This window comes from Lepidochelys kempii, chromosome 15 (assembly GCF_965140265.1).
Source record: "Lepidochelys kempii isolate rLepKem1 chromosome 15, rLepKem1.hap2, whole genome shotgun sequence".
Classification (NCBI taxonomy): domain Eukaryota; kingdom Metazoa; phylum Chordata; order Testudines; family Cheloniidae; genus Lepidochelys; species Lepidochelys kempii.
The window spans coordinates 33,001,607-33,023,802 of NC_133270.1; the positions used below are offsets into that span (position 1 = coordinate 33,001,607).

The 22,196-nt window shown below is 44.2% G+C and overlaps 1 protein-coding gene across 12 annotated transcripts in view; it reads right to left on the reverse strand.

Annotated features, from left to right (window-relative positions):
- CHEK2 (checkpoint kinase 2) overlaps positions 1-22,196 on the reverse strand; it is a 59,641-nt gene that overhangs the window by 37,207 nt on the left and 238 nt on the right. For 7 of the 12 annotated variants that reach the window (XR_012155044.1, XR_012155043.1, XR_012155045.1 and 4 more), the window contains exons 1-4: positions 21,782-22,042; positions 19,418-19,672; positions 17,128-17,252; positions 7,977-8,124 (exon numbers count right to left, since the gene is read on the reverse strand). Coding sequence is in view for 9 of the 12 variants with exons in the window: in XM_073312687.1 (XP_073168788.1) it covers positions 7,977-8,124; positions 17,128-17,252; positions 19,418-19,667 (523 nt within the window). In the remaining 3 variants the exon portion in view is untranslated. Of the gene's footprint in view, positions 1-7,976; positions 8,125-17,127; positions 17,253-19,417; positions 19,673-20,327; positions 20,419-21,781; positions 22,043-22,196 lie in introns of those variants that run through there. The other 5 variants (XM_073312689.1, XM_073312688.1, XM_073312696.1 and 2 more) reach the window with 5 other exon arrangements.

Below are 22,196 nucleotides of genomic sequence, written 5' to 3' on the forward strand. Positions count from 1 at the left end.
TGCCCCGCCTCTTTCAGGTTGCAGGAACGGATCCCGAACTGCTGACCAGGATGCTGCTCGCTCTCACCAACACCTCACGAGTGGCAGTGGAGTTATTCCTTAAACTACAAAGGCGAGAGGAATGCGATGTTGATCTCACCACACGTAGTAGCAACGACACGAGATTGCTTGTGGCACGGAGGTACTGCCCACAGTGGAATGCCACTTTTGGGCTTGGGAAACAAGCACTGAGTGGTGGGATCACATCATGATGCACGTCTGGGATGACGAGCAGTGGCTGCAGAACTTTCACATGAGGAAAGCCACGTTCATGAGACTGTGTGATGAGTTCGCCCCAGCCCTGCAGCGCAAGGACACGAGAATGAGAGCTGCTCTGTTGTTGGAGAAGCACGTGGCGATTGCACTGTGGAAGCTGGCTACTCCCGACTGCTACCGATAGGTCACTAACCAATTCAGAGTGGGAAAGTCGACCGCTGGAGTCGTGTTGATGGAAGTGTGCAGGGCCATTAATCGCATCCTGCTCCAAAAGACCATGACTCTGGGCAACGTGCATGACATTGTGGATGGCTTTGCACAAATGGGCTTCCCTAACTGTGGAGAGGCGATAGATGGCAAGCACATTCAAATTCTGTCCCCAGACCACCTAGCCGCTGAGTACATTAATCGCAAGGGGTATTTCTCAATGGTTCTCCAGGCGCTTGTGGATCACCGTGGGCATTTCACGGACATTAATGCAGGCTGGTCTGGAAATGTCCAGGAAGCATGCATCTTTCAGAACACTGGCCTGTTTAAGAAGCTGCAAGCAAGGACTTTCTTCCTGGCCCAGAAGATCACTGTAGCAGAAGTCGAAATGCCCATCGTGATCCTGGGAGACCTCACCTACCCCATGAAGCCATACACAGGGAAACTTGACAGCAGCAAGGAGCAGTTCAACAACAAGCTGAGAAAGTGCAGAATGACTGGTGAGTGTGCATTTGGCCGTTTAAAAGCCCGCTGGTGCTGCCTGTATGGGAAGCTGAACATGGCCGATGACAATATTCCTATGCTTATAGCCACTTGCTGTATGGTCCATAATATTTGTGAAGGGAAGGGTGAAAGCTTCACTCAGGACTGCAGAGGCTCAGTGCCTGGAGGCTGAGTTTGAACAGCTGGAGACCAGGGCTATTAGAGGGGCACAGCGCAGGGCCATAAGGATCAGGGATGCCTTGAGGCAGCAATTTGAAGCTGAAAGCCACTAATAGAATCATAGAATCATAGTAATATTTGCTACTATGCTCGGGATTGCAGTGCTTGTAATGCTAGGAGGTGACTGGTGCACATGATGGGGGTTTAACATAATTGTGTGTTGCTTTGCAGTGCTCTTTTTGCTTTCACTTAATTGAATAAAGATTGCTTTCAAACCAACACAATTCTTTTATTAAAAGACAACCACCTGAGGAGAGAGTCAAAGGACAAAAATACATCAGCAGGGAGGGGGATAGGGGAACGGAAGGTTTCCAGAGGAGAGGCCCCGGGACGGCTACAGATTTGCGTATGTCCAGGGATCGTACCCAACCTTCTCCTTCACAGTAAAATACAGCACGTGCTGTACTTCAGCAGGGCCAAATTGCAGAGGGATGGGTGTTGAGGGTAGTGAGAATCCAACTGCTGGACTGAGGAGGGAGTGGAATGCTGAAGGCAGAGAGTGGAGCCAGGAGGTTGATAACAGTGTGGTGGGGGGGGGGGGGGCGCATGGGAAAGAATTTTGTGACAGTGTCTGCAGGGGAGGGCGAGTGCGGAGCTGCTCAGTTCGAAGAGCAAGCATCGCCTGGAGCGTGTCCACTTGGCACGCCATAACATTTAAGAGCCACTCCGTGGCTTCTTTCTGGTGTGCTGCATTCTCCTTATGGTCCTCTTCTTGCTGTCCCACTACTCCTTCAATTCCTGTTTCTCAGAGGTGGAGTGCATCATAACCTCACAGAGAAAGTCCTCCTTAGTTCTTCATGGTCACTTTCTAATACTGCACAGCCGTTCTGCTGCCAATAAGGGGGGCTGGCCTCCCAAGGTAATCTCTGTGAAGTTTAAATGCAACATTTTACAGAAGCAGCATTGTTTGCAACACAGACAACGCTGATTCAGTGCTTTAAAACACAGTCAGTACTCTCACACCTGTCACTAACTGGCTGATCCCAAGCAAGCACACATAAGCCACAAGACCCCCAAAATGCTGAATAGCCGCTGGACCAGGGTGAATCACTCTTCCTGGACCCTGCTGAACACCGGGCACATGGCTCTTCGAGAGAGAGCTAGCACTGTAGGGGGGACTTGATCATCATTCAGCCCCACACTTTCCACAGTCTGTGTTAATTATGAAAGATATCTCACTGCTGAGGCTGAGCAAGGAATCAAGGGAGGGTCTTCTCCAAGCCTGCGGCTTCCACCCTGGCCCCTATGCGGCTTGCCTGTGTGCAGCTATGGTTCCCCCCCACCAGCGATCGCACAGTGATGCGGGAAAGTTACTGTTAATGGGGCAAGAAACAAAGCAGCTCTGCTGAGGAACCTGTGGCAGCGGATTGCCCAGTATCTCCATGAGAGTTTCCTGGAAGTATGTGAGGGAGATTTCAGTGAAGTGAGGAAGTCTATCAACAGCCTGTTCCGCCACGCAGAATAGGCATGCAGTGGGAGACAAGCCTGCTTTCTGCTACCTTCCTGCCCCCAACCAATCGCTTCAGTAATTCTCAAAATCAGATCCACTTACCAGCGGCCTCCTCTCCTGTTTGCGCTTCGCCAAGATCCGACTGCTGTGACTGGCTAGGCTCCTCCGGGGTAGAAAAGTGCTCCTGACTGCATGCATCTCTGGCATCGGAGCCTTCCCCCTTTGTCCAAGCACTATGGAGCCAGCAGCTCATGGGCGCAGCCTCCCACGCCTTGTGGTAGGTATTCCACCGCTCCTTCACTTTTACCCTACACTACAGTGTGTCCCGGCCATGGCCCCCTTCTATCATGCATCGTGAAATCTGTCTGTAGGTATCATAATTCCTACGGCTGGAGCGCAGCTGGGACTGCACAGCTTCCTCTCCCTAAATGCCGATGAGGTCCAGCAGCTCAGCATTGCTCCAAGCGGGGGATCACCTGGTGCGTGGAGGAGGAATGGCCACCTGGAAAGATGTGCGGAGACCACTGCACACATCACCAAACAAACAGGAAGGGGACTTTCAAATTTGCAAAGGAATGTACAGAGTGGGGATGACGATTGGTCACCTGAGGGCAGGGCAGTAGAGTTCAAACAGATAACCAGAGAGGTGAGAACAGGCATTGTGGAACACCTCCCGGAGGCCAATTGCAGCGCTGTAAATTGACCACCGTGTTTACACTGGCATTGCAGCGCTGTAGCCTCAGTGCAGAAAGCTCTACGCCTCTCATTGGGTTTTTTAAGAGCACTACAACTGTGCAGTTTCTGCGCACTAAATGGCTTGGCAGTGTGTACACCTCGGGAGTTACAGCACAGAAAGCCGCTTTACTGCGCAGAAACTTGCCAGTGTAGACGGGGCCTAAGACTTCTCCAATGAATTTTATTGTCTGTTCCAGTTTTAGGACTGATTTGTCTCGATTTACTAGGAGCCCAGTGCATCGAACATGGAGAGGATAGTTGATATGCTGGAAAGGACTTTAGCCTCAGACTGACCTCCAATCAACCAGTTGTCCAACCATGGGTACACATGGACACCTAAGTTTCACAGGTGAGCTGCTATGACTCCCATATACTTCGTGAACATTCGAGGAGCAGTTGACAGACCTAATGGAAGCACTGTGAACTGATAATAGCAGCCATTCTCCATGAATCTGAGATAATTCTCGTGGTGGTGGCATATTGTGACATGGAAATAAACATCCTTTAAGTAAGTTGAAGGCAGTGCACCAGTCCCGCCGCTCCAGGGAAGGAATAATTTAAGCTAGGGTAACCATGCGGAATTTTATTTTCTTCAGAAATTTGTTCAACTCCCTTAGGTCTAAAATAGGCCTGAGACCCTTTTTGTCTAGTGGATCAGGAAGCAGCAGTAATAGAAACCCTTACCCCTGAAGTACAATGGCACTTCCTCTATGGCCCCTGCCTGAAGAGACTAGACACCCTGTTGAAGGGCAATCTCATGAGAATGGTCCCTGAAGAGGGATAGGAAGAGGGTGGGAAGGGGGTAGAACTGAACTGGATGACATACCACAGTTCCACCAGACTTTCAGACTGGTAGGTCTTACATATGTGAACCCAAGCACTTAGTGGGATAAGCGATTAGTATCAAACAATGGGCAACAGATGGGGCTATGGTAACAGGTACACTATCTTTGACAAACCCATCAAAATGACTGGGTGAGACAGCTGGATGAGATAAACCCACTGATGCTGAAGAAGAGAGTGGTGGAGGGTGTCTCTTATAACTTCTGTCCTTTTTCCTTCGTGGATCTTGGGATTGGGGAGCAAACCCCTGCACTCTGTATAGCTACTGTGGGCGACACTGCTTTCTTTTTGCTGCCTGAGTATAGACTCCAAGAGATTGAATGTTGCCCTGGAATCCTTAAGGTTATGAAGCCTGTTGTCTGTTTTCTCTGAAAAGATAGGAGGGACCTTCAAAGGTACAGTACTGGATAGTCTAGAGGTAGCCCAGACAACTGGAACCACGAACACCTTTTTACAGTGACAGCCAACACCATGATTCGAGCAGCTGAGTCTGCGCGATCCCAACTGTCCTGCAGGGCAGTCCTAGCCACCAGTACTCTCTTCAGCCATTATTGCAAACTCTTGTCTGCAGTCCTCAAATAGTTTGTCTTTAAATTTCATCATTTTCTCTAGAGGGCGAAGTCATGTTGACTCAGAGTTTGTTGATTTGCAATCCTCAGTTGCAGGCTTCCTGAAGAATAAAATTTGCGACCAAACAGATCCAGCTTCGAGTCTTTCCTTTATGGCACAAAAGCTTTTTGTCCCTCTCTATCCCACTCATTGGCAGCTGCCACAAGAGAACACGGAGGGGGATGAGAATAAAAATGTTCATACCCCTTACAGGAGACAAAGCACATCCTCTCAGCTCATTTTGCTGTGAGGTTCCAGGAGGAGGGGGCCTGCCTAAGGGCCTTGACTGGCAACATGATGGTGTCATAGCTGTACCGTGATGCTGTCGCTGATACCAGGATGTCCAACAACTTGTGAGAGCTTTCACGCACCTCTTCTGCCTGAATGTCAAGTACAGAGGTTGCTATTTTTAAAAGATCTTGATGAGCTCTGTGGTCCTTTGGCAGTGTCACTTAACCACTCAACAGCCTCGTCAGGTGACAAGGATGAAACAGACATCTGAGGTGGTGGTTGGTCTGTGACTAGTGGCAGGGGGTGCCTGAGTGGCTTCTGGCTGCTTGGTACCAGGAAATGGTACCAATTTCTTGTGGTGCACTCTCCATGTCAGTGAGCAAGATGCTTCACGGGAGGTTCTAGCTGGGGGGACACCACAGGGTGTCCAGAATGACCATCGATACGGGCCCAAGTCCCATCCTTGCCTGGGCCATTGACCCTTAGAAGGATCCCAGTGCATGGCCCATGGTCCCAACGACTCTGATGAGAGGTATGTTCCCCATCCTGGGTGGGATACAGAGGGTCTCACCTCTGAGTCCAAGGAAAAGAGTCAGATGCTTCTGACAGTGGCGGTGCAAATCCAGAATGGACTAGTAAAACGTAGTCTGAGCCCAAGGACAGCAGTACCAGGGAACTCATGGGAGGCTTTTCTCTAGCCAACACGGATTTCTGTGGAGGCTTGGGTAGCAGCACCACACGATCTCAATGAGGCAAGGTATGAACCACAGGCAGTACCAAGAAGCTAAGCAAGTCTCTTGTGGCTGCATACGCCTCCAGGGTTGCTGCGATCGGCACCTTCTGTTGGAGCCATAAATGTCTTTCAGGAGAAATGTCTGGCACAGGCTTCAGAGGCAGCAATCCCCTCTTCAGAAGCATTAAGTATTTCTGGAGGGGATTTATCCCCCAAACACTTCTTCTGGTATCTGGTTCCGTCAGGGTACCGACACAGGCAAGCAAGGCACCAAACCAGAAGAAGGCCTAAGCATTTCCTTTGGTACTCGGGAACAATCCCAAGGAGCTGCAGACATCTCCAGCAAAATGCTCCAGACTGAAGTAAATGTATATGGGGCACTCACCCCATGTGATGACTCTGATAGGGGTCAAAGTGCTGCATCCATAAGCAAGCACTTAAGCCTCGTCACTTTATCTTTTTTCAAGTGGAGCTTGAACCCTTTGCAGATGTGACATTGTCACGAGCATGGGATTCCCCCAAACATTTCTAACAAGTCAGGTGTGGGTCACTGACTGACATGGGTTTCACAGAGGTGCAGCACGACTTAAAACCTGGTGAACACCGCATCATTCCAGTAGCTGTATCACAAGATAGAAAGTGTCAAGAGAGACCAAAAGCAGCAACCTAGTACTAAAAATTGTCTTACACTAACTATAATTGACAAATTAGTAAACAGGATCTATATCAGAGGAGGGCAAACTATGGCCCGCAGGACCATCCTGCCCAGCCCTGAGCTCCCAGCTGGCGAGGCTAGTCCCCGGCCCTCCCTCGCTGTTCTCCCTCCCCCAAAGCCTCAGCACGCCTTGCCGCCAGCACTCTGGCCCACCACTGTTACCTGCCACTCTTGCCGGGCAGCGCGGTGGTGTGGTTGGCTCCAGCATGGTAAGGGAGCGGGGAGTCCCGGGGCGGCAGTCAGGGGACAGTTGGATGGTTCGGGGGGCCATCAGGGAGCAGGGGGGGCAGTCAGGGGTCGGAGGTGTGGATAGGGGACAGGAAGAAGAGGGGCTTGGATAGAGGGTGGGGTCCCAGGGGGCAGTAGGGGCGGGTGTCCCAGAAGGGGGTAGTCAGGGGACAAGGAGCGGGGGGGTTCGATTGGTCAGGGATTCTGAGGGGGGCATTCAGGTGGTGGGAAGTGGAAGGGGGCAGATAAGGGGTGGGGGCCAGGCTGTTTGAGGAGGCACAGCCTTCCCTACCCAGCCCTCCATATAGTTTTGCAACCCCAATGTGGCCCTTGGGCCAAAAAGTTTGCCCACCCCGATCTATATACAGAAAAGGCGTGAGGAAAGCACTTAAGTTAACCAGTCTGAATCACCATCACTGGTGGCAAGGAACTGGAAGGGAAGTCATGGTGGTTCCACCCTCTTATACCAGCAGGCAGTGGTGTGTGGCGACTGAGGGCACACTAGCCATCCCAACAGGTACTACTGAGGAAAAAATATCACCAACTCCTGTACATGGGGCGCACACATACCTACAGTAAAATGGACAAATGCAAACACTCGAAAGAATACTTTTGATTAACAAGGTGATCTCATTATTGAAAGAGAACTTCCGTAATAGTAACATCTTCAATGTCAGCTGCTCCACAACAATTCTCCAGCATGACAAATCCCAACACTTCTTCATAATCTATTACCACTGTACTCAAGAGTAAAAATACAAGGAGAGACCCGTCAGTCTCATGCTACAGATCTAAAACCCAAGAGTGTGAATCATGTATTCATGGTACTGCTACAACAAAAATCCTCACTTTAATTTTTCAGTTTGTTTCCTTCGTACATAAGATGCTGCCATGTGCACAGACATATTCACAACTTCTCCTGTATAGTAAATCAGTTTTCCCTGTTTAACAACTGTGAGAGAAAAGCATTTTTTAAAATGTGATTTTAAAAGCACAAACTTTGGCGGTGGGACCCAGGATCAAATGTAGTACCTGCAAATACTTTTAACTCCCTTTTTAAAATTTACTAATTTCAGGTGTGTAAGACAATCTTCAAGATTTTTGTGTATAAAAAGTAGTGGGAAAATATAAAATATTACCTTTATCCACAGTTTCCATCTATTATTTTCTCTCTAAAGCATTTAGAAGGAGCACAATTTTAAGAAAGATGCTATTTAAAATCAAGTTATCTTTGTACTTTATTTTACCTTTGTTAGTCTGTACAGACAGTGCAATTTCAGAATTGTGAGTCAATGGGAGCCTTTTCCCTTTCCCAATAAGCTCTTTATTTAGAAAAGTCCCATTTGCACTGTGGTCCTCAATGTAGGCAACATAGGAGTTTCTTGGTCCCATTTCCTAAAAAAAAAAAAAAAGAAAGAAAAAAAAAAAGGTAACAATACAGAAAGATGGCTTTTATCAAGAAGCTGTAATGAACCATATCGGAGTTTAACACAATTTATTTTCCTTAATTCAGGAAATAATACATCATGAAAACGGTTTTGAACAATGTATTTGGCAACACTGTTAACTGGTGGTGAAGAAAAAAAAGAAAGGAAGCCAGTCCCTGCAGAAGAGAGGAAGAGATGATGGAGACAGCCAGGGACTGTAGCCTAAGGAAAAGTGAAGATGATGTACATGGGACTGCGAGAGAGAACATAAAACAGATTCATATCAACACCAGGATTGTCTACATGATCAGGGACTCCATACTCAGAAGAACTGACAGGCCTGTCACCAGACCAGATCGAGAGAACAGAAGAGTGTGCTGTATGGCAGAAGCAAGGATACAAGAGTGGATGTAAGACTGGAGAGGACCTCAAGGGAGCAGGGAAAAATCCAATGACTGTTCTGCATGTCAGGATGAATGATACTGGTAGATTTCCATCGGACTGGATCAAGGATGACTACACTCAGCTGGCTAAGACATTTACAGACGTGGAAGCTCAGATGATTTTCCGTGGAATACTTTTCGTCCCTAGAGGAGGAAGGAGGGTGATGGCATGACAACATAATGAAGTTCAACTGAGGGCTCAAGGATTGGAGCTACAAGGCAGGTTTTGGGATGATTAACCATTGGAGGCATCTAGGGAAAGAAGACTCTTCTCAACAGATGATCTCCAGTCAAGTACCTAGGATATTTATCTTCTGGCACCAAGGCTGTCATGACTGATAAGTGGAGAGGCCTGGGGGAAACAACTGAAATGCTTGTACACAAATGAAAAGAGTCTGGGCAATAAAATGGAGGAACTGGAACTACTGGTGCAGGAGGCCAAACAAGACATTATAGGGATCACAGAAACATGGTGGAATAGCAATCATTACTGGAATATAGTTATTGAAAGGTATCTGCTGTTTAGAAGAGACAGGAATAAAGGTAAAGGTGCAGGGGCAGTGTTGTTCATCAACGATGCAGTAAATTGGAAAGAAATACAAAGCTATGCTACAGACAAAACAGAACCTGTTTGTGTCAAAATCACTTTGGGGAAGGATTGTAAAAGAGGTTCTGTGGGGATAGTGTTAGGGACCTGCTATAGATCTGATGTGATTATTGGGCCTAAAAATTTACTTTAAGTTCAACAGTAAAAAGTAAGTGAAAGTTCACCAAATGTTACAACCTATAACAACAAATGTTAAAAGAAAATAGGTCAAGTTGTTTTTAATAATAATTGTTATGAATAAGTGCAAAAAAATATACAAAAACTAAATTCGTCCAAACAAAAAAAAGGCCTACTAATATAGTTTAAAAACTGTTAAAATCATGTTTAGTAAAAAAAAAAAAAAAAAAATGTAAAGCCATAAATGAACTAACTAAAATTAGTGTGGCAAATATTAGGCCTAGCCGGTGAACAAAATAATAAGGGAGATGAACTATGAAGCCCACTTTTCCCCCTTTGGGAGTTCTTAAAAGAGACTTTGGGGGAGGGGAGAAATCACTCTCCTGTCCCACCTTGCATTCCCACTCATCTCATCTTCTCTGACCCCAAGACAGAAGGAGCAGACCAGACAGAAAGACTCAGCATGAGAGGAAGGCCATTAGGCCTTGCTCAAGGAACTTTTGTTTTTCACTTGAAAGTCCTAAAAATCATGATATCATCATGACATCCAGCCCTCAGCCTATCTGTGTGGATACCTAATTGCCAGAACCGCAGAGGCATGCAAGATTCTGTTCCACCTCCTTTCCTTTTGTGTTACTTTGTCCCCTTTCCTTCCTCCTTTCCTATCTCTCATTCTCTTGGCTTTTCATCAAATCCTGAAATCAGCTGCACTGCATCAGCACAGGCAGTTGAAATGACCACAATCCTGCCCTAAGGAGAAAAACCCAATCAGATGATGTTCATGACCAGAATGTGAACTAGGATCCAAGAAACAGGTGTCATGGTCAACCTGCCAAACAAAGCATTCATTCATAAGTGTTCCAAAAACATCAACAAAAATGAATTTCCCCCACCTTTTCTATCATCTCTCTCCCCACCACCTTGTGTCTATTTCTTAGAAACAGGAGAAGTAAATACTCTTCACACAACATAACTGAAAGTAAAATTACCCTTTTTTGATGGAAAAGGGTTAAATAAATATAAAAAATAATATTTTGTAAAAAAATTAAGTTTGTTTTGCATAATCATTCAATTTCAGTTTCAATATAAATGCACATTTTAATTTCTTAGTTTTTTCTGTGTTTAAATCAATAAACTTTCAGTTTTAAAATTAATACTTTTAAGTGTTTGCCAAGAAACCAAGTAACACCAAGGCCTCTGTTAAAAAACAAAAACAACTAAGAGTCACTGTTTTAATGTTAATGTTCCACAATAAAAAAGCTAAACATCTTTAACTCTTTTAGCCCTTAAAATCAAAACAAGAGATCCCCAGGTCAGACTCAGACACAGATAATTATCTCTTTAATATTATGAGAGAGATAAATACTGTTGGGAATTGTGGCATAATGGGAGACTAACCTCCCGGATACAGATAGAGAATAAATGCTATTAATACTGTTGGGGCCCAATTATTCCTGGGTGTGACAGATGCCAGTTTTCTTCACCAAATTGTCATGGAACCAACAATTTAAGACTAGATTTTAGTAAGTAGTAAGGACATAAGGAAGTATGGAAGTATGGGCTGGATGAATGCACTATAAGGTGGGTAGAAAGCTGGCTAGATTGTCGGGCTCAACGGGTAGTGATCAATGGCTCCATGTCTAGTTGGCAGCCGGTATCAAGTGGAGTGCCCCAAGGGTCAGTCCTGGGGCCGGTTTTGTTCAATATCTTCATAAATGATCTGGAGGATGGTGTGGATTGCACTCTCAGCAAATTTGCGGATGATACTAAACTAGGAGGAGTGGTAGATACGCTGGAGGGCAGGGATAGGATACAGAGGGACCTAGACAAATTGGAGGATTGGGCCAAAAGAAATCTGATGAGGTTCAATAAGGATAAGTGCAGGGTCCTGCACTTAGGATGGAAGAATCCAATGCACAGCTACAGACTAGGGACCGAATGGCTAGGCAGCAGTTCTGTGGAAAAGGACCTAGGGGTGACAGTGGACGAGAAGCTGGATATGAGTCAACAGTGTGCCCTTGTTGCCAAGAAGGCCAATGGCATTTTGGGATGTATAAGTAGGGGCATAGCGAGCAAATCGAGGGACGTGATTGTTCCCCTCTATTCGACATTGGTGAGGCCTCATCTGGAGTACTGTGTCCAGTTTTGGGCCCCACACTACAAGAAGGATGTGGATAAATTGGAGAGAGTCCAGCGAAGGGCAACAAAAATGATTAGGGGTCTAGAACACATGACTTATGAGGAGAGGCTGAGGGAGCTGGGATTGTTTAGCCTGCAGAAGAGAAGAATGAGGGGGGATTTGATAGCTGCTTTCAACTACCTGAAAGGGGGTTCCAAAGAGGATGGCTCTAGACTGTTCTCAATGGTAGCAGATGACAGAACGAGGAGTAATGGTCTCAAGTTGCAGTGGGGGAGGTTTAGATTGGATATTAGGAAAAACTTTTTCACTAAGAGGGTGGTGAAACACTGGAATGCATTACCTAGGGAGGTGGTAGAATCTCCTTCATTAGAGGTTTTTAAGGTCAGGCTTGACAAAGCCCTGGCTGGGATGATTTAACTGGGAATTGGTCCTGCTTCGAGCAGGGGGTTGGACTAGATGACCTTCAGGGGTCCCTTCCAACCCTGATATTCTATGATTCTATGACATCATAGAAGAGCTGATCGTAGGAAATAACCTTGGATCGTGTGATCACAAGCTGATTCAGTTTAAATTAAATAGAAGGATAATCAAAACCAGATCATCAACTATGGTTTTTGATTTCAAAAGGGCAAAGTTTGGGAAATTAAGGGAACTAGTTTAAGAAGTCAGCTGGACCAAAGAGCTCAAAGACTTAAAAATGCAGGAGGCGGCTTGGAATTTCTTCAAATCAACTAGACAAAAACTATTTGAAATTTCCCAAGAAAGGGGAAAATACTTGTAGGGAAAGACTCAGACCCAGCTGGATGAATATCTACCTAAAAAGGTTATTAGGAATAAGCAGAGAGCATATAGAGAATGAAGAATGGAGTTGATTAGTAAAGAAAGCTACATCATGGAGGTCAGAAAATGGAATAAAATGAGAATTGCTAAAAGTCAGGCTGAATTAGCTCTTGCCAAGGAAATTAAAATAAATAATAAAGAGGTTTTTTAGTTATATAACTAAAAAGACATTAAGGATGAATGAAGTTGGGCTGCTATGCAGTGTGGATGGGAAGGAGATTAAAAGATCATTTAGGTATGACCAAAAAACTAAATGAATATTTTACCTCAGCTCTCCATAACAATGATAATATAAAAAGAAAAGGAGTACTTGTGGCACCTTAGAGGCTAACCAATTTATTTGAGCATGAGCTTTCGTGAGCATGAGCTTTTCGTAGCTCACGAAAGCTCATGCTCAAACAAATTGGTTAGTCTCTAAGGTGCCACAAGTACTCCTTTTCTTTTTGTGAATACAGACTAACACGGCTGTTACTCTGAAACCAATAAGAATATAGAATGGGCATGAAGGCAGTATGGCTGATAGAAATGAGTGACTAGAAATGGAAATTACCACATCTGATGTGGAAGAAAAACTTGTGCTCAAATCAGAGGGACTGGATAATTTACATCCCAGAATATTGAAAGACCTGGCATATGAGATGTCACATCCAGTAGTAAGGATTTTTAAAAAATCTATCTATTCAGGGGGTAGTACCATATGACTGGAGAATAGCTAATGTCAGGCTATATTTGAGAAAAGGCCAAAAAAAAAAAAGTGTGATTCGGCCAGTTACAGACCAGTTAGTCTGACCTGTGGTTTGCAAGATTTTAGAGCAAATTGTGAAGGAAAGGATCATTAAATTCGTAGAAGTAAATGTAATGGGGATGTAACGCAAAATGGATTAAATAAAGGTAGATCATGCCAGATTAACTAATTTCCTCCTTTGAGAAAATAACTGAATTTTTAGATAAGGTAAATGCAGTAGATTTAACATACATGGACTTCACTAAAGCATTTGACACAGTACCACATGGGCAATTAATACTTAAATTAGGGAAGATGGGGATCAGTATAAGCATTATACGATGGATAAGGAAGTGGCTAAAGGGGAGAAGACATTGGGTTGTTCTGAAAGGTAAATTATTGGACTGGAAAGAGGTTAATAGCGAAGTCCCTAAAAGACTGATCTTGGGACCAATGTTATTCAATATCTTTAATAAACACCTTGGCACAAAAAGTAAGAGTGTGCTAATTAAATATGATGATAATACAAAATTGGGAGGCATTGTCAATACAGATGAGGATCAGATTATTATACAGGAAGATCTGACTGACCTTGAAGACTGGAGTGACAGGAATGGAATAAAATTCAAATACTACAAAGTGCAAGGTCATGCACTTAGAGTCTAATAATGAGAATTTCTGCAATAAACTGGGAGCTCCTAAATTGGAAGTGAGAGAGGAGAGAAATCTGGGTGTGTGGGTCGATCACAGGATAACTATGAACTGCTACCAGCTGTGAATAAGGTAAATGTGATCCTACAATTTATTAGGTGAGGTATTTCCAGTAGAGAGAGAGAAGTATTAGTACCACTGTACAAGACATTGGTAAGACCTCATTTGGTCACCCATGTTCAAGAAAGATTCAACTAGGAAAGGTCCAGAGAAGAGCTACTGGGATGATATCCTGGGAGGGTTTGTTGTTGTTTTTTTATTAATTTCCTTCCTCTGAAGCCTCTGAGATGGATATGGCTGGAGATGGGACACTTAGCGGGGTAGGCCAGGCTCTGAAGTGGAACCAAGCATTCTCTCTCTCTCTCAGTTGCTTAGCTGGCTGGTTCCTGCTCACATGCTCAGGGTCTAACTTATTGCCACATGTGGGGCCAGGGAAGGAATTTTCCCCCAGGTCAGACTGGGAGTGACCCTGAGGATATTTTGCCTTCCTCTGCAGTATGTGTGAATGGTGGTTATATAGCTCATTTAATCATTGCTGTTGCAACAGCCTCATTACTGTTGCACTACAGTCCCTCTTTGTCAGGGCCCTTAATGTGGGCTCTCTGACCTAGTGGTTGGAGCCAGGAGTAAACTATGGTCACATCAAGGGTCAAGCCAGAGTCAGAGCCAAACGTTATGCCAAGGGTCAAAGCTGGAGTCAGCAACCGGGGTCTGAGTGAGGAAGTAGGAATCAAGAACCAGATCTGGTAACAGGAGCAGGGAGGAGACACGGTAGTAGCAGGGATGAGGCATGGTAGCAGGAATAAGGAGTAGAAACCAGGTAAGGAAGCAGAGACTTGGTCTCAGAGATCTGTGTAGCAACAGGCCTGGAAACTAGTCAGTAGGCATGTTGCTCAGACAAGAGATGGGACAGGAAGAGCAAACTTTATAGCGAGTGGTATCCAATCAGCAATGTTCTGTTAGTCATCTGTCCCTGTGCACTCAGTGGGTGTAACTTTTAGTGGTGGGGTTTTAGCAGCAGTTCCCTCATCTCCCCTTGCAGCTCAGTGATGTAGAGGAAAAAGATCATGCTTTCAGCAGCCCCACGGTCCTGTGTTTGAGACCTGTGGCATCCCTAGTCTCTGCATTTGGCACATAACAGTTTAGTCTCCTGGAGGCTGTAACAGTTTGGTCTAATTTTGGTTGTTGAATTCAATATGTGGATGCTGAGTGCTACCAGTGGTCTCTGATGTACAGGTGGTCGGACTAAATAACCTAGTGGTCCCTTCTAGCCTTAAACTCTATGACTCAAGTCTTTGAAAACAGGGTGGATAAAAATCAGTGATTTTTAAAAAAAGAAAAAAAACAACCAATTTTTATTTAAATTAACTACATTCTTTTTAAAAAATAAACCTATTTAAAACTAAATTTTAAATTATGACAACCGACGTTAAGGCCTACATTTACTATAATCTATTAAAATCATGTAAATTAAATGAAAAAATATTAAGCAGTACATGTTTACTCCCAAAGTTTTATAGAAAGTCAAATCTCTGAACTGCTAAAAGTCACTGGCTAAGCATCTGAAACCAGAATTTTCTGAAGTGCTAAACAGCTTTTGACAGCAGTAGCCTCTTCTACATGTGCAGAGAGGATATTTTCTTCATTTCAGTTTTTTCAACTTATTCAGATCAATGACTAGTTCATTCAAAGATAAGAAAGTGACTGGGAGTTGAAAAAGCAGGAAAGCTTGTTTTCCTCTTCCAATCTATGTATAAAAACTAAGTGAGGGGATGAAATCTAATCGTTCTAAAATCTTGAAATACATAGTGACCAGAAACCATCACAGATTCATTAACTATATATACTTCTTTTATTTAATAAATCGGTTGTTTCTAAATGCCAAACATGTTTTGACACCTTTTACATCTTCTTGTGTATTGAGCACATTTAAGGTAGTTTTATTTAACCAATAAAAAACATTCATAGATTCTGTGGCAAGAAGGGACCATTATAATCATCTAGTCTGACCTCTTGTACAACACAGAGCATAGAGCTTCTCTAAAATAATGTATCTTTCAGGAAATCATCCAATCTTGATATAAAATTCTCAGTGATGAAGAATCAGCCCCAATCCTGGGTAAATTGTTCCAATCATTAATTATTCTCACTGTTAAAAATTTACACCTTATTTCTAGTCTGAATTTGAGTCGCTTTAGCTTCCAGCCACTGGATCATGTTACACCTTTCTCTGCTAGATTGAAGAACCCATCAGGTACTTACATATTTTTCAAGTCATCCCTTAATCTTCTCTTTGTTAAGCTTAAGAGATTGCACTCTTTTCATCCGTCTCATGGCTCTTCCTTGAACCCTCTGCAATTTATCAGCATCCTTCTTGAATTGTGGGCACCCGAACTGGACACAGTATTTCAGCAGCAGTAACACCAATGCCAAATACAGAGGTAAAATAACCTCTCTACTCCTACTCAAGATACCCCTGTTTATGCATCCTAGGACACCGTTAGTTCTTTTGGCCGCAGTATTCATATTGGGAGCTCACATACAGCTAATTATCCATCACATCGCTCAAATCTTTTTCAGAGTCACTGATTCTCAGGATAAAGGCCCACACACTGTAAGTATGGCCTACATTCTTTGTTTCTAGATGTTTTCTTGCTCCCAGTTTACCAAGAGATCTCGGTCACTCTGAATCAGTGACCTGTCTGTCTGCTTCACTACCTCTCCCAACTTTTGTCTCATCTGCAAACTTTACCAGTGACTATTTTATGTTTGCTTCTAGGTTATTACACAGCGTAGGACCAATAACTGATCCATGTGGGACCCCACTGGATACACCCCACTCAATTACTATTCTCCAGTTACAGTTACAGTTTAAGACCTGTAAATTAGTTATGCTGGTTTTGCTCATTTTTAACTGAATTCCAGTTTCCATCCAAATAGAGCTTGACACGAATCACAAATAAAAATTAAAATCACCTACTAATAAGAAATGTGCCATTCACCATTTCTAACAGAATAAAAAAATGTAAAAATTAAGAACACAAATAAATGTATGTTACACTATATAACTGTCTAAATAAATGTGGATAAATATAGTACCTCCTCCTGGTACTACATTTAGTGTAAAAGCTATATTTAATTGCTAATCAGTATGTTTTAATGGTTACCAACCAATGAGAACCAACTTGTCTTTAAGAAAATAACTAAAAACTGTATATGCAAAGTAAGATCCTAATTTATTATTTAAATCAAGGCTTCCAGGTTGCTGATTTAAATCAATCCACCTTGTCTGAAAAGCAGTGAAGCTTTGATTTAGAATTTTTCAGTTAATCCAGTTTCCTTCTTTACAGGACAGGGGGAAAGGGGTAAACGGCCTTTTTAGCACCTACCCTGAAGATTCGGAAGTGCTTCTTGCTGTAGTTTTGGTATAAGCCTGTCTCGGTCAACCCTAGCTTAGCAAAGCTATAATCACAGCTTCTGTCTCTGCCAAACCAACACTCGTCATTCACGCAGTCTGGGATTGGGGGGACAAGGAGGGAGGGAGGAAGAGAGAGAGAGAGAGAGAACACAAAATTCCAGTAAATTAGACCTACCACTGCAAAATGGTACCAAATTATAGCACTTGGAACAGGAGACAAAGCAAGATTCATCAGACACTGCCTGAACCCTATGCTACTTCTTTATTTCTAAATAAAGATAAAAGACAGTTGTTTCCCGCCCCCACTTCTGTCCCTTTTAACATGACTCACATTAACATTTCATGTATAAGAATGAAAATGTGAAGCAAAATAAAAACTGTCTCACTCCAAAAACTACAAATTCTGGTTGAGCAACACCAGAATTCACATGCATACGCATAAAGAACCAGACCCCTTTAAAATAAACTATGTGTAATCACAGTTAATTTTTAAATGGTGAAAAGCTAATTTAAGAACCAAAACACTACTATCTAGAGCAATGATTAGTAATAAACAAAACTGCAGCAACAAGAAAAAATGTCTAGATGTAGCAGTTAAAAGGTTCTCAAAAATCTAGGGATGAGACAGTCCCAACTAATGCTTCAATCCTTACAAACATACTTAGTTTTACTTATGTAAGTAACTACATTGGGATCACTCATGTGCATAATTGTTTGCAGGATCAGGGCTTAAAGTTTAGTAATTTCGGTGAGTCTTTCACACAACCTACAGGGAAGATGCAAAGGTTTTTTTTTAAAAATAGAAAAAACAAATGGTCAGGGAGGCTCAGGGTCAGTTGTAATGCTTGAAACTATTTAGTTTTTTTTTAAAAAAGATTTACTACATTTTACGTTGAGGGTGTCCCTTTAAGTTTCTAGCCCTTATAACTGTAATAAGTTTTTCAAACATGAATCTAGTTTTATATGATGTCCCCATTTCTGCAGATAGCTCCAAGGCTTCTGCGGTTGCTCACAACTTTGTCAGGCAACAGCAATGTAAGATAAACACAGCTCTGGTCAGTTGCACTGATGGACAGCTGTGAAATTGTCTAGAATAAGATTAATTTTACATTGCTGGTGCTTGGGAGAACTTTGAGCAATAGTAGAGGTACTCAAATTTAGTATTGTAATGGAATGATCAATCCACTAGAGAAGTTTCAAAAATCGAAGGCTGGGGAAGAGTGACAGTAAGAGACCCATTCCCCTGCCCCCTACAGCATCCAGGAAGCTGAACAATGTGTAAAATAGTGGAAACCCTTCTCCTTAACAACAGCTAGGAGATTTTGGGAAGGAGACTAGAAGCAGAATGCACCTTTTCCCTTCCAGCAGCTAGAAGGGAGGTAGAATTTCAAATTCATTAGGCAACTCCTAGCTAGATTCTGATATAAGAGAAAATATTTTTGTATCGACTCTGAGCTAATAGACATGGTAATTTTTCATATCCCTTTTTAAGAGGAATCACAGTTACCACAAGAAAAATGCAGACACTGCCTGATAGAACTGTGACAGAACTGTTATAAATTTATTCTCCTATTTATCTATTTTAAAAATAAGATAATTGTGCATTATTAACGAAGGAAAACCTAATGGCAGATCGCTAACAAGCAAGTGAAGCCTGCTGTGGCTTTAAGGACTATCTGCTCCACATCAATACAGCAGACTGGCATGAGATCATGGTAAAAGCACTGCTCTCACAGTATGTCTGCTAGCTAAGTATGTTGATCTGCACTTGACTTGCTCTGCCTAAGACCAGGAAAAGCATACAAACTGCTACTGAGTCACACAGATTAAAACATCTTTTTTTAGTTCTAGCAGATAAATGGCATGCACCTAGGCATCAAATTATTCTTAGAAATGTCATTATTCTTTTTCCCACCCTGGGTTCAGTAATGAGACAAGTTAAAAGAGTTAAATATATGGCTATACTAACATTCAATAGTACAAAATCTTAGCCAGGCAAATAGGGAGGCAGTAAAGGAGAATTCTTGAAAGAATTCTTCCTCCAGATTGATAGATGCTGTATATCTTTGTTCCCTATGGCAGCAACATTACTTACCAAATATACACTCCCTACAAAAATCCAAACAAAAGCTGCAATCACACCATCAATTATACTTTACCATTAATTCAAAAGCGAAATATTCCATTTTATTAAATTTCCTCAGGATTTTTGTCCTATTACACACATTGGCTTGAGAGAACCCACTATGGTATATACATACCATAATTGCAGAAACCCTTTCCAAGTGCAAAGAGACGACCCCATGGCTGAGGAACAATTTCTTCAGGTTCCTGATCCTCAGGAATTGAAGGAAGTTCCTGAGTAGGAACTGTGTCTAAAGAACTGAGGGTCCCAGAACTGGAAGAAGACTGACTGGCACTCTGTGATCCACTGGAGGAAGAACTTGTACCACTCTGAGACTGCTGGGCACCTTGAGATTGCTGGGATTCATTTCCAGTCTCCCGAGACATCTTGGCTTCAGAACCAAAGTTTAAAACAGAGATTACTTTATATTGTATAGGATTTCTCATCATCAAAACTAATTCAGCTGACAAATATTTAAATACAATTAAAACAGACATTGTAGTAGTTTTCAAGGTGAAATTTCTGGCCTAAAGAACTCAGCAGAGTTGTGGATAATGTTTAGTTTGCTCTATTTTTTTTTTTTGCAATCCACTTCAATTGAACAAGAATTTACCAAACAAAACAAAAAAGCGTGTAACACTCCCTCTGCTGGTTGTACAGCAGTAGTTAAACCACAATCCCTGACTTTTGGATAAGCCCTTCAGGGCACGGATTTCATATGCATTTGTGTAACACACAGCAATTATCCAGTCCTACAGTAACAACAATAGCTCTCCAAACAGAAAGAGACAATTAGAAAATGATTCAACTTGGCAAAAAGAATGCTACAAGTAGAAAATCCTGAGCAAACATTCAATATTATAGAAAACTTCTGATGCCATCCCTTCCCATTATTGGTACCATTCTTGAAAAAGGGGACAGTCTGTGGTGACAGTTTATTTTAAAAAAAACAAACTTCATTTTATACTACTTACTACTCTGATAAAATGCTGGACAGCCCAAGAGAGGTTGTTTGTTTTGTTTTTGCCTTAGCTTTGGATACAAACCTAAAGTCTCAACCTTGATTGCAGATACTCTACACAGGTACACAATGACATGAAGCTTATAAAATCAGCTGCTACACATGTGCAAGAAATAGGCATCAGAGCACAAAATAACCTGCAAAGTAGTTAATGAAGATGATAATGATCATGTATTTCCATAGTACATTTCAGCTAAAGAGATCCCAAAGCACTTCTCCACATTACTGATCATTCCAGCAGCAATTGCTTAGCCCTCATCAAAGATGCAGCTGAGCATTTTCACAATGTACTGTAAACACTAGACTAGAGCATAGGATGGAAAGTAAAAGATGCTGTATACATTTAACCCAACAGAGACAGAGAGCATTTTGGGGACTGTTGTAATAGGTGCTGTAGAAACCACTAAAACAGATAGTTATGGGGCAGGGGTGGGCAAACATTTTGGCCCGAGGGCCACATCGGGGTGCAATACATCGGGGATGTTGGATGGGGTGCGATCTCAGTTACTACAGAGAATTCTTTCCTGGGTATCTGGCTGGTGAATCTTGCCCATATGCTCAAGGTTCAGCTAATAGCGATATTTGGGGTCGGGAAGGAATTTTCCTCCAGGGCGGATTGGAAGAGGCCCTGAAGGTTTTTTGCCTTCCTCTGCAGCATGGGGCACGGGTCATTTGCTGGAGGATTCTCTGCTCCTTGAAGTCTTTAAACCATGATTTGAGGACTTCAATAGCTCAGACATAGGTGAGAGGTTTTTCACAGGAGTGGGTGTGTGAGATTCTGTGGCCTGCGTTGTGCAGGTCACACTAGATGATCATAATGGTCCCTTCTGACCTTAATATCTATGAATTTATGAAAACTGTATGGAAGGCTGGGTAGGGAAGGCTGTGCCTCCCGAAACAGCCTGGCCCCACCCCTATCCACCCTCTCCCACTTCCCCCCCATGCCTGACCCCTCAAAACCCCCGACCCATCCAACCCCCCTCCCACTCCTTATCCCCTGACTGCCCCCTCCCAGGACCCCCACCCCAACCCTCTCCCGGGACCTCACCCCCTATCTAACCCCTCCCGCTGCCCTGACTGCCCCCCCCCAGAACTACTGCCCTATCCAACTGCCCCTGTTCCGTGTCCCCAGACTGTCCTCCAGGGCCCCTCTGCCACTTATCCAAACCCCCGGCCCCAACCCCCTTACCATGCTGCCACGCCGCCTGGCCGAAGCCAGACACGCTGCCTCGCTGCCCTGCATGAGTGGGCAGCCCTGCCGCCCTGAGTGCTGCCCACGCAGCGGTGTGGCTGCAGGCGGGGGGGGGGCGGGGGGGCCCAGAGGCTAGCCTCCCCGGCCAGGAGCTTGGGGGCCGGGCAGGACGGTCCCATGGGCTGGATGTGGCCTGCAGGCCGTAGTTTGCCCACCTCTGTTATGGGGAGACAAGAGGTTATTACCTAAATGGAAACACAACAAGGACACTAGTGCAAAGGCCCCACCTCTGGCAGAGAAACGCAAGGCTGCGGGTGCCAGGAGAGGGCAGTTCAGGTCACCTGCCGAAAGCCCTGCTGGGCGCAGACTCCCCGTCACAGGCAGACTCCCCGGCTTCCCCGCAGAGAAATGACTTTCGGGCGGGAGAGGTAACGTGCCCCGCCCCCACAGCGCGGGCAGCTTGTCTCAGGCCCCTGCAGCCGCTGGCAGAGAGGTACGTCACTGCGGGGGGGTGACAGAGACCCCCCCCGCCGCCCAGCGCCCCCCCCCCCCCGTCTCCTCGCGCCTTGCTGCGCGGGACCCGCTGGAGCGCGGCCTTGGCAGGGAGCGCTCCGAGGGCCGGGCCTGCGGCCGCCACGGAACAGAAACCGGCGCAGCCGGCGCCAGTCAGCCGCGCGGCGGAGGCGGCGCCGGGGGGTCCCC